Source organism: Periplaneta americana, chromosome 15 (assembly GCF_040183065.1).
Source record: "Periplaneta americana isolate PAMFEO1 chromosome 15, P.americana_PAMFEO1_priV1, whole genome shotgun sequence".
NCBI lineage: Eukaryota > Metazoa > Arthropoda > Insecta > Blattodea > Blattidae > Periplaneta > Periplaneta americana.
Window position 1 is genome coordinate 111,795,480 of NC_091131.1, and position 13,733 is coordinate 111,809,212.

Genomic DNA, 13,733 nt, shown 5'->3' on the forward strand with positions numbered 1-13,733 from the left:
ACCTCATTTCGCCATATCTACCCTTACCACACTTCATCTTACAGTCTTACAGTGGCGGTTTCCTCTTTTACCCCCACCTTTATTATACTCTGTATCCCAGTTGAACTTCCTTAATTCCAGCTGTCTCTCAAGATAAAAAGGAAAAATGCGACGACATTTTTGTCACCTTTGTTAGGAAGTACAACTTAAACAATTGCTTTCTCTGGAGCAAGAACTTAAGTACAAAAATCTTCAATTTGAGATAGGTACTGTTCATCAAACATTTTAGACCTCGTATAAAAGCATTGCGCAGAATGACATTCAAATGTTCCTAGAGGGCGTTGTGTTTGTTGGAAAGAAATAATATTTTGTCAGGAGGGAGATATGTTATTATGGATTCAATATATACTAAAAACGGAAAAAACGATGTGAAGTACTTTAAGTTGTTATTCCAGGGAACACCTCAATTAAAAAAAAAAACAACAATTTGTGATAGATTTCTACATGAGCGCCCTACTTACTTACTTACTTTTAAGGAACCCGGAGGTTCATTGCCGCCCTCACATAAGCCCGCCATTGGTCCCTATCCTGAGCAAGATTAATCCAGTCTCTATCATCATATCCCACCGCCCTCAAATCCATTTTAATATTATCTTCTCATCTACGTCTCGGCCTCCCTAAAGGTCTTTTGCCCTCCGGCCTCCAACTAACACTCTATATGCATTTCTGGATTCGCCCATACATACTACATGCCCTGCCCATCTCAAACGTCTGGATTTAATGTTCCTAATTATGTCAGGTGAAGAATACAAGGCGTGCAGTTCTGTGTTATGTAACTTTCTCCATTCTCCTCTAACTTCATCCCTCTTAGCCCCAAATATTTTCCTAAGCACCTTATTCTCAAACATCCTTAACCTATGTTTCTCTCTCAAAGTGATAGTCCAAGTTTCACAACCATACAGAACAACCGGTAATATAACTGTTTTATAAATTCTAAGTTTCAGATTTTTTGACAGCAGACTGGATGATAAAAGTTTCTCAACCGAATAATAACAGACATTTCCCATATTTATTCTGTGTTTAATTTCCTCCCGAGTATCATTTATATTTGTTACTGTTGCTCCAAGATATACATGAGCCCCCTACACTAGCCAGAATTTCTTGAGAACATTTCTTCCTCCATAAAGACTCGAACCAGCATTCATTTCGTAACGCAGTCCAAAAGCGATCACTACGCTCCAGCACAGAACATTCTTAGGTTTTAGTGCATGTAATTATTATTATTATTATTATTATTATTATTATTATTATTATTATTATTATTATTATTGCTGCTGCTGCGATATTTGGACCTAAATTAATTAAAATTGTTTTAATAATACATGTCTTGTAATAAGCATATTTAATTTTATGATTATGGCCATCATTGTAGCTGAAAGCAATCTTCGTTATACTGAAGCAAGACTGTCGCAATCTTGTTTGAAGCGGATGTAACAAATGAGTGCGGCGCGGCGCCTCCTTATTACAGCATGAATAACTTCTAAGCGTTGCAGTTCATCCTGTGCGGCCCGAGGCAACCGGACAGTCGACTTTCATAATTTCCCCCTCGTGTCATCCTTTATGAGTGTCAATACTCTTGTGATTACAGATTCAACTTCAGTGCGATGCAATGTGGACGGATAAAATAAAAAAGAGAAGAATCGGCACGCGTTTCCATAACTCGTTTTGGCGGAGAATAACTGTTCAGCAGTAACTGCTGAAGCAGAACCAATTTATGGACTCGTGCCCTATTAATCGGAAGTAGTAGAGATGTTATCCCGGCCTGCAATCAGACGTAACTTTACTCCGACCCATGTGAAAGCCACCGCCACCGGCGCGCCGCGCTGGGCCGCTTCCTCCGCTTCACGACCGGCCGTGACTGACAGCAATATCCGAAGGCTATGCTCACGCTGGCGTAACTTGCCTGCTGTAATTATTTTTAAGCTCTTCGTGTTTATAAATAGCTACATAATTATAAGGGTATGCTTTATAATCTTTGAGAGGAAAATTCACGAAAAGAAAGGGAAAATTTGCGCGCTAATGTCGATGCCAAACTTCCTTAACACGTGTATACATTTACATGTCAGTCACAGCCTAATGATGCGCATATAACTTGTTGTTAGGGCGATAAATCACAGGTTAACTGAAATTGCTACTAGAGTACTGAATAATTTTGTAGTTGAACTTCGTTGCTAAGATACAAAATCAGTAAGTGGAACTCGTTGCTAGGCTGTGGAATAAAAGTAGGCTATAACTGGAAACTGTTGTTGATTTATATGGAGTGACATTATAATTAAAATTTATTGCTAAGATGTGGGATCACAGAATAACTATCACTCCTTTTTGTTAAATGTTATGTTTTATTTAACGACGCTCGCAACTGCAGAGGTTATATCAGCGTCGCCGGATGTGCCGGAATTTTGTCCCGCAGGAGTTCTTTTACATGCCAGTAAATCTACTCATTTCCAGTACACGGCAGCTTATTATAACCAGAAAACTCATTTCCTGTGTAGTCGGCCTGGCTGGCACAGTTGGTATAGCGATGGCCTTCTATGCCTGAGGTTGCGGGTTCGATCTCGGGCCAGGTCGATGGCATTTAAGTGTGCTTAAATGCGACAGGCTCATGTCAGTAGATGTAAAAGAACTCCTGCGGGACAAAATTCCGGCACACCGGTGACGCTGATATAATGTCGGCAGTTACGAGCGTCGTTAAACAAAACATAACATTCAACATTTTTCCTTGTATGGAATCACAATATAACTGAAACTCATTTCTCGCATGTAGAATAGTAGTATAAGGTCATTTCTAGTACGGAATTATATACCTGGAACTTATTTCTAGTAGAATAGAATTACATAACTGGTTTTCGTTTCTAGTAGGCCTATATGGAATCAACATTAAAACTGAAACTTTTTTCCAGTATGGTAAATCATGTATAACTGCAAATAATTGCTAGAATCTGGATTCACAGTGCAAGTATTATTACAGTATGAAATTGCAGACAAACCAAGATTCGTTACTAGAATATGAAAATCTTATCGAGTAATATAGTATAGCTGTAATTCACACTTCAGATATGGAATCGAAATATAGCTGGAACTCACATCTCGGATACTGATTCACATTATACCTGAAACTCTCACATCCGATACGGAATCACAGTATAGCTGGAACTCATCTCGGATACTGATTCACAGTATACCTGAAACTCTCACATCCGATACGGAATCACAGTATAGCTGGAACTCATCTCGGATACTGAATCACAGTATACCTGAAACTCTCACATCCGATACGGAATCACAGTATAGCTGGAACTCATCAACGGATACTGATTCACAGTATACCTGAAACTCTCACATCCGATACGGAATCACAGTATAGCTGGAACTCATCTCGGATACTGAATCACAGTATACCTGAAACTCTCACATCCGATACGGAATCACAGTATAGCTGGAACTCATCAACGGATACTGATTCACATTATACCTGAAACTCTCACATCCGATACGGAATCACAGTATAGCTGGAACTCATCTCGGATACTGATTCACAGTATACCTGAAACTCTCACATCGAATACGGAATTACAGACTAGTTGGATCTCATGATGATGATGATGATGATGATGATGATGGTGTGCTGTAATGGAAAAATGGTCACTGAAACATACTTTGCGAAATATTCTCCCAAATTCTCTTTTTACGTTGAGAAAATTTGCCCCCCCCCCCCACCGCCACTTCGCAACAATCCCGATATAATATACTCAGGATTGAACTGAGGCATTGTTTAATGAAAATAGGCTATTAGTTACTCGAGAATTGAGACGATGACAGATCAATAATGGGGCAGTGATGGAATATGAGAGGGTTGGGAAATCGAAGTAAGTCTACCCGCAACCAAACTCCGATCCCTGTATGTGGAAAGTCATCAACTGACGGAGTTGCGGATGTGCCGAATAATGAACTTGGAGTATTCCCTTGATCCACAGCTACACTACGCCGAATAATAACAGAAAAGGGTCTGAGTGCCGAGCGAGGTAGAACGCAGAGTGGTGCTCCATTGTTCCAGCGTATTGTTATCTCTAGCGTGCACTGACTTGCTGTGTTCGATTCATTTCACGGTTTTTCGCACTCACGCATGCAGAAGGATTAAAACCAGTTCAGTTGCTGGCTGTTACAGCCAAAAGAATCCATTCATCTCTTCTCAGAATGCTCTTATGACGTGTCGGATTGACTCACTACCAACGGTGCTTTGTACTTGTCAGTGCCACGAGTAAACAAGTCTTGTTAAGGCAGGAAACTTTATCAACTGATTTACGGTATATGCGAAACAAGATGCTAGAAGTAAATTCCTATAGTGTACTGTGTATTCTGCATCAGATTTCACTTACAGTATGTCTTGTGTTTTGATATTTTGAAAGAAAATAAACTGTATTCGAAATATAGCTTCCTCTCTTATTTGTATTATTATTCTACTCTTCTGCTGTTTCTGAGTCTGTTTTGTGTCACAAAACAATGACTTCAACTTTTATAAACGTCCAGATGGGGTTTATATTTTAGTAAATGAATAACTTGGAGCTCGGGCATAATGAAAAAACTGGATGTAACCAGTTAAGTAGATAAAATAACAATAAATCTGTTATGTCCACTATCTCGTAAGAGGGATAGTGACTCATCACTTGACTAGTTACCAGTCCTTAAAGTTAGGCATTAGTTCCGCCATTTTCTCATTCGTTTTCTCGAAAGTTCTGTTAGTTTACTAATTTTTTTTAATAACTAACAAAGGATTTAGTCAATGAGGACAATTTTATACCAACACCTATTTTGATTCTTCGGGCATTCTGAAGTATAATTATATTCTAATTCTACCAGAATTTGGTATAATTTCGAACATTATTTGTCTTGAAAGAGGAAAAAAGGAAGTATTTATAAACCTAGGAAAAATCTTTGCTATGTTGCCAATTTGGATTACTATGCTGCCAGCTAATGGAAGCTAACAATTGACGTTAAGAAAGCTGACGTTAAAACATTAATTGACAATTGACGCGAATGTAAGAAAACAATACAAAAATCGACAGAGAATCAACCACGAAACGTACCAGTGCTAACATTGTGTGCACAATAAATGTCGCCAAGAGAGCTATTAAACACTCGCCACGTGTAAACGGTAAGTTTGGCAACTCAACCGTTGTTACCATAGCAATAGGCCTACCACGATATGTGACATTCAGTTGTTTTTCCGATCGCAACGGTCCTGTCATGTCCCATCTTTAAAAAAAAATAAGTATAGGTTTAGTAGTGTGAGCACACCTTATATTGGACTTAGTTCTATTAGATATAGGTAGATGGAACTAGTGATGCATGACATTAATTTGGAAATCTATACATCAACACAATCTTATTCACAAAATAAAAGTTGCATAAAATCTAAAACTATGTGTATTGATAAGTTGCCTCAAAGGATCTCTTTTGCGTAATATATTGTGATAAGCTACTCGTATCTTGCATAGTATGTTACCAAATCTGTAACCGCAACTTTTATTCAGGTGAAAAAGTTCCTACTGAGCGAGTTGACTCAAAAGGTAGCCCGGTAGCGTTTGAGACTCGCGTGGAATTACGTCCACAAATACAAATATTAACATAGCGGAAATCGGACTATTGTTTAAAACGGAGGTATAATAAATACGATACACTTAAGAAATGTTGAATAGTACCGTATTTAATGTAACATTATTTTATATCAAAGCTGCGTATTATGAGAAATATTGCATGCTTCATATTTTCCGAAATTAATTGTTGCATATTTTTTCTTTGCTCTAGTGAGACAAAATTAATTCTGACATTAAGAATGAATTTAAATAACTCTTTATATACACATTGCTGACAACTGCAAAGATAAAAATGGCAGTAATCTGATGCGTGTAATAATTAGTAAAGGCATGTGGACAACAATAAATCTTAATTTGCTAGAACCTTAAAATTTCCAATATATTTTAACTTCTATTCATTTATTAGGCCTAAATAAAAAAGTTAATTTTTATTGTTCTATCAACACAGAAACAAAGGCATTAGGCCTAATAAAGAATTTTGTTGACTCACGTTTTATGAACTCTCGGAAATCGTAAGTACGATTTGGAGCAATTTGTAATGCTGTAATTTTGTAGCAATTATAAACAGTACATATACACCCTGACATTTTAACACAGCCCTAATTAATAAAACTATTAACTAGCCCAGCAACAATACACATTGCAGTTGATTGCGGCTTGTTTCGCAAGTATCTCCACCTAGGTATAGTAGGATTTTTCAAAGGATCCCCAGTCGGTTTCTTTTGTTGCTAGAAGAACTTATCCGGACGGTCCACCCCGGTCATTAAGGGACGCGTGCGGAAATTTCTAGGCTCGCAGTTGTCACATTTTACATTGACTTGGGTATGAGACGATCGTATATTTATTTCTATATAACAAAGTATACTTTCATTCAATCAATCACGAATTAATGAATGGTTAATTTTGAGTTACTGTGTGTATAAAGATCCATCATAGAACCATTGTACGATCAACTTCTTCAAATTAATATTATTTTCATACTTATATCAATAAAATAATAATAATAATAATAATAATAATAATAATAATAATAATAACATCGAAAGAAGATAATATCAATTTGTATTTCGTGTCTAAATCCGCAGCGAAATCTAAAGTGGTATGTAATAAAATATGACAGCATTTTGCTTCTTTTACCTCTATTCGTCGTCACTCTCTCCTAAATGAATAAAAAAATCTCTCTTGGTTACTGTCCCTGTCGTGTTTCATGTAATTCTCTTCCGTTTTAATTGCATGTTGAACACAGGAGGACCAATTATGGGGACCTATTGTTACAGCTCCATCACGCAGAAGTTAACACACTAGACTCAAGTCGGAGTAATATTGTTTCTCCTAACATAAGACTTTAGTTGGTGCCAGATCATTTCGAAAGGATTTAGAATGCAGCACCAGCGTCGTTCGCGCGCAGAATTGCTACCTGTCCGGTATTTTTATAGTAAGGTATTTGATCGAAGTACCTAAGAACAGCATGGCCTACTCGTGACATAAGTGAGACTGTTATTCAAGGATTTTTAATGTAGTTGACAAGTGGGTTATTTGTACATTGATTTTATGGAGAAATGGATTTATAGGAGCCTGAGAAAAGTAGAGTCTTATAAATTATAACGCTCTAAACTAAAACGTCTTATAGGATCTTATTCCAGCTGATAAAGGAAATGGTTTAACTTCGGTTCATAAAGAAGAACTGGAGGATCATGAAACAGTTCTTTTTTTAGATAACGTTGTAAGCGAGGACGTCCTAGTGGGGTCTTGTTGTAGTTGAATAGAAACGTCTGCTAAAGATTGTATGAAAACTCTGTAGAATCTAGTTCCACTTGCTGGAAAGTACGTGTGTGTGTGTTGCCGTACCCCTTTCCCCTTCGTTGCGTGCAAGGTGTTGGTAGTTGAAGGTTTTCTACCTCCAACTTCCTGACAAGTTCATAATTAATAAAAACTTTTAAAATTACTTCTCTTTCTGTGCCATTAATTTAAAATCCTGACTCCTGCAATGCCATACTTAATTAAAACTAGCTCCTTCTCAAGACTTGTCATAAAATATTTTAAATGATTTAAGGTATCTCTGATTGTACTTTCTCTATACTTCTCCTGAGAGTCCGCCCAGTTAGATAAACCCTCTTCCTTTTAGTCTAATCCTTGGGATATCGCCAGCAAAATCTTACCCATTTATCATCCCTAAAATGAAGTTACAGTAATGCAACACTGCGGCGTTATTTTGAGGTGGAATCTCCATTCGGAACGAAGTAATTAAGAGTACAAACACTTGACTAAATAGCGTTAAATGAAGTGACAATCAGTGTGCGTGTTAGAGGGTGGAGGAACAGTGACGGAGTGCGCCTTAGAATTTACAAGTATGGACCATGGTACAGCAGGATCCCTCATTTAATCTTAATGAATATTTCACTTCTTCATATTCGTTCAGTACAGCTTGGACTGGACGTTGACTTATTTCCTTACATCTGGACTTTTACTGGACTGACATGCCGGGATCGAGCCCCAGCAATCTTAGCAGTACATTTTATGAACAGACAACCAATTTGTCACTAAAATTATCTCTCTCTTTAATTAAATTTTTCTCTCTAACCTCTAACCTCTGACTATGCTATTTTTCTGCTCTTCTTTCATTCATAGTCTTTCACTGCAAACCAAGCATTCTCCAGTCTTTTCTATTTTCTGCCTTCCTCTTAGTTTCCGCATATGATCCATATATCTTAATGCCGTCTATCATTTGATATCTTCTTCTGCTCTTTGGGCTCTTGGTGTGCTCACAATGTCAATATAAATTTAAAATATGACTAGAGTTTAAATTGTTTGTTTAGTCAAATTTGATTGAGGTTCCGGCTGATTACCAGGCAGTACATCTCACTTGATGATATATGACAGAGGAAGAACAATTGATGACCGTTTTTGCAAAACTTGCTAACTGAAAAAAAAAAACTAAATTTTACAGGAGAGACAAAACACTATAGTAAGCAAGTTTTGCTGTATCTCTTACTTAGAGCAGAAAGCAAGTTTTGAAAAAACGATCACACTTTGACACACTACAATGAAGAGAAATAACCCAATTTTACTAAGACGCTTTGAACATCATGTAGAGGCCTGCCTTATGTTAACGAATCCATCAAAATCTCAATTTTGCAAAGTTTTCAGTTAGCAAGTTTTGCAAAAACGGTCCTCAATTGCTGTAATAAGTTAAAATGGTCGTCTACTCTGCACATACTTGCTTAAATAGCCACTATTATAAAAAAAAATTGCCGAAAATTTAAAGTGAATACAAAGTATGGGGAACTAAACGAAGTGCAAGATCACAGATTTAACGGCTTCAAAGCTGGGTACCTGGTTTTAATGAGTGCACTGATTCCAAATTAAGATGAAGGCATAGACGCAGTACGCCACCGGTCATCATACATCACTCAGGCTTATCTTCTAATTTATTCGTTCTATCGAGGTTTTCCATACAGTAGTAATGGAAAATATTTAAATAAATTTGGTAGGCTATAGCCTATATGTATATTACTTTAGGTCTACGCATGAGTATAAAAAAATACACTAGAATCTTAATTTATCGTATTTTATTGCTTTAATTCGAGTATACATGTTTCACGCAATCATTGCGACTTCTTTAATTTGCCCTGTCAATTTTTATAATTTGTTACAATTTTTTCTGAAGTGCATTTTTATGTCGATTATTACACTTTTACTACGTCATACTACTTTTGACCGATAGAACGGTACGGAAGGATGTGTTCCAACCAATCATGGTTGTTTAGGCTATACCTACAATTTTATCACTTCCCTAGCATTTGTTTATTTTATCACTTCCCTAGCATTTCTTTTTATTACTTCCCTAACATTTGTTTCTTTGTTTGCCAACATTTCAAAATGCAAATTCTTTACGGTACTATAAAACATGCTTTGCGATCGTTATTTGTTTCTCTCATAGTCAACTGAAAATGGCGGCTCCGTTCAAACGCTTTGGTGAAAGTAACGTTAGTGAAACAGAATTTTAGTAAGTCAATTAATACCTGTTTTATTTATTAGAATACTTTATTTCTTATAATCTTTATATAGGCTACTTTCTTCTGTTTGTATCACCTTCTTACCATTTGTTTCTTTGTTTGCCAACATTTCAAACTGCAAATTCTTTATTGTACTATAAAATATGCGTTGCAATCGTCATTTGTTTACCGCATAGACATTCAACTGAAAATGGCGGCTCCATTCAAACGTTTTGTTGAAGCTAACATTAGTGAAATAGAATTTAGTAAGTCAATTAATATTTCGCGGGTGCTCGTGTAAAGGGGGTTAAGTTGATTTGGCTAAACTGGAATAAGTACAGATTTGAACTAACCACAATTACTTTTCTCTTGTGTTAAAGGGGTTAAGTCATTCTTCCATCTTTGATGCAGTTACAGTGCTCCATATTTTGTGACAAAGGGGTTTTGTTCAGTACCAAAGGAGAGAAGTTTACATACCTTGCAATTTGACAACCCCCTTTACACGAGCACCCGCGATTTTATTGTATTAGAATACTTTATTTCTTCTAATCTTTATATACTTTCTTCTAATCGTGTAATAATCAATTAAATGCTACTAGAGTTTTGATTTTCTCTAGATAAATCAAAACCTCTATTGAGATTAGGGCCTACTGTTGATAAATCATGAAGTGATGTTCCGTTTCGGGTTCATAATACTGTACCCACGTTTATTCTACTGTAAATATGATGTGAATGAAAGACTCGTTCTTATATGGCTACGAGAAATGCTGGCAAATTTAAGATCTTTGAAATTTTTTTGCACCTCAAATAACGCATCGCGCAGACATCTCACTGTGTTCAAGAATATCAATAATGTGACCAACAGGCCCTTGTGAAATGCCGGTTGAGTGATCCGCGATCAGTTGATAACCCAGTCCCTCTGATGCTCATCAGTTGCTGTCACAGGTTGTCCCACCCTTTGTTTGTCACGCAAGTCAGATGTTCCGTCTCGTCATCTTTGTAGGCCTATCCGTTGGTCAAATGATGCACAGTACTCACATCAACAAAGTCCCTCATGATAAACAGCCTGCATACGTCGGTGAATTTCAATTGGAGCGACACCTTCTGCCGTCAAAAACCTATCACAGTACGTTGCCTAAATCGCACTGACAAGGCGCCAGTAGAGCGTTCCATTTCACAGAGAGTAGCAAAACAGCCAGCCATTAACTGTAACGGATCTGCCACCACGTTGGTGCTATGCCGAAGTGGAAGGCACGATGTATAGACCGCGAGCTGAGAGGAGCGCGAGAAGCATTGCTCTCCATGTTATTACATTTAATTGGTTGTGAATTATAGCAACAATTATATTTATTACATGTTAATTCAAGTGCTAACTAGGGAACGAAAATCTAGTTTCGTATCTATTTTGTTTACAATTATATTTATTACATGTTAATTCAAGTGCTAACTTGGGAACGAATATCTAGTTTCGTATCTATTTTGTTTACAATTATATTTATTACATGTTAATTCAAGTGCTAACTAGGGAACGAAAGTCTAGTTTCTTATCTATTTTGTTTACAATTATATTTATTACATGTTAATTCAAGTGCTAACTAGGTAACGAAAGTCTAGTTTCTTATCTATTTTGTTTACAATTATATTTATTACATGTTAATTCAAGTGCTAACTAGAGAACGAATCTCTAGTTCCGTATTTATTTCGTTTACAATTATATTTATTACATGTTAATTCAAATACTAACTAGAGAACGAATATCTAGTTCCGTATCTATTTTGTTTACAATTATACCTACTTAATACATGTTAATTCAAGTGCTAACTTGGGAGCGAATATCTAGTTCCGTGTCTATTTTGTTTACAATTATACTTATTACATGTTAATTCAAGTGCTAACTAGGGAACGAATATCTAGTTTCGTATCTATTTTGTTTACAATTATATTTATTACATGTTAATTCAAGTGCTAACTAGGACACGAATATCTAGTTCCGTATCTATTTTGTTTACAATTAGATTTATTACATGTTAATTGAAGTGCTAACTAGGGAACGAATATCTAGTTCCATATCTATTTTGTTTACAATTACAGTTATTACATGTTAATTCAAGTGCTAACTAGGGAACGAATATCTAGTTCCGTACCTATTTCGTTTGCTACGTCCTAGACTGTTATTCAGATATCTCTGCGTTTCATGTACACAGGTTACTCCATTTAAAATTATAAACGACTTAAAATGCCTTAAAAAGCCCTATACTTCTAAAATGCCTAAATACTGTGTTTATGTCTGAAAATCGTCTTTTTAATATTTTATGCTCGACCATGCCGAAATGTAGTAATTATACACCTGGTAGTAGCCCTTTAATGCACCTCATTAAAGTACACCTATTCATTAAAGTTCAGGTGTTCAGCCAATGACAAGTCACCTTTTTACCGTTATAAAACCGCAAGTATCGATTATTCTCGGATATGTAATCGAAAGACAATTAGCGAAAAGTCACGGAGGCTGGAAATCCAATACTGTCGCAGAAGGTTATGTTCTGTTACTATAATAATTAGCGTTAATTGTAAATAATATTCAAATAAATTCAATTTGTCATCTCGTTTTCCAATTCTAAATCAATTTCCAGGTTATATCAGACTAATGTTCATCTTATTCTCTATCAAGGTCAGTAACATTCGGCCTCGGAAAAAATCAATACTTTCGCGTCTGCGCACATCTCACAATTCAGGTCAGTTCGCACATAATCATAACATGGCCTAATTTTGAATAATTTCAAGTTATAAATATGGTCGAGCATAAAAAGTCGTATGAAACTTGCATATAATGGTAATTAAGACGCTCGTATGAAAATTATGAAACTCGCTTGCGCTCGTTTCATAAACAAACTTACTTCCGTCTTAATTACTACCATTATAGGCTCGTTGCATAATGTACTATTGCGTATATTTAAAATAAAAATACAGGTACAGAAAATGCACAAATTTCCAAAAAACCACAGAAATGCTCTATAGTAGAGGCCTACACAAAGACAAATAGTGGTTTGACAAGTACGTTCCATTATCTAGTTGACTAATTTCGACTTCGTATCAGCCATCTTCCGCTTGAGTGAGTCCTGAAATTTAGTTATGTATTGAGGAGGTGTTGTGGGTGTGTTTTTGGTTGTCTATATATTTCTTATTGTTCTAGTGCGTTTAATTTCTGGTTTCTCGGTTGGACATACAGGATTTCCGTATCTGTTTCTATGTTGCTGTAGGTATGGTTGGTGTTTGTGACGTGTTCAATGTATGTGGAGGTATTGTGTGATTTGGTTATGGCTGTGATGTTTTCTTTGTATCTTCTCAAGAAAAATAATCTGGAAAATCACATTTACTTGACTACTAGGGCGTTATTTATGGGTAGTAACGTGATCGCTTGGGGTCAAATTCATTTAAGGGCTAATGTATTGTTTCGTCGACGGTAACTTGAACATTTTCTGTCAAGGGTGACTCCGCATAACGTAGAATTTGCTTTGCCCATGTTGTCACCTCCATGGTAACTTGATGCTCCTTGTTACAGCCGGATCCCTGGTGACGGAAGAGGCGAAGGACACAAGGGAGGGCGAGGACGTGACCCTGGAGTGCCGGTTCTCGCCCCTGAGCGCGGGCCAGGACCACCCGACGTTCTATTGGTCGCGCACGAACAAGCAAAATAAGGACAGCGTAGCCGTCCACGCGACGCCCCTGGACCCCAACTACAGGGTGGACTACCGGCCGGAGCAGGGTCGCTACGACCTGCTGATCGCCAACGCCAGCTACGACCGCGACAACGGCAAGTTCGAATGCCGGGTCAAGGCGTCGGGCAGCGGCCGGAATATTCACTTCCAGGCCTTTGCGCTCACGGTGCTGACCCCACCAGGTCCGCCGCAGATTTCTCCCGGCGTCAACCCGACATCTACCGAAGGCAAAACCATGGAACTCACTTGTTCTAGCAGTGGAGGCAGTCCTGACCCCGTCATCAAGTAAGTCGCCAAGTAGGCCTACCTACATTCATTTATTATCTTCCATAGATCTTACATGAGCAATGAAGCTTTAAGATGTGGAGCAATATTACAATTACAATTTT

The 13,733-nt window shown here is 37.2% G+C and overlaps 1 protein-coding gene across 4 annotated transcripts in view; it reads left to right on the forward strand.

Annotated features, from left to right (window-relative positions):
- The window catches only part of ed (echinoid), a 927,271-nt gene that overhangs the window by 538,489 nt on the left and 375,049 nt on the right, over positions 1–13,733 (forward strand). For all 4 annotated transcript variants that reach the window (XM_069848005.1, XM_069848002.1, XM_069848004.1 and 1 more), the window contains exon 2: positions 13,188–13,629. In XM_069848005.1, coding sequence (XP_069704106.1) covers positions 13,188–13,629 — 442 coding nt within the window. The remainder of the gene's footprint in view (positions 1–13,187; positions 13,630–13,733) is intronic.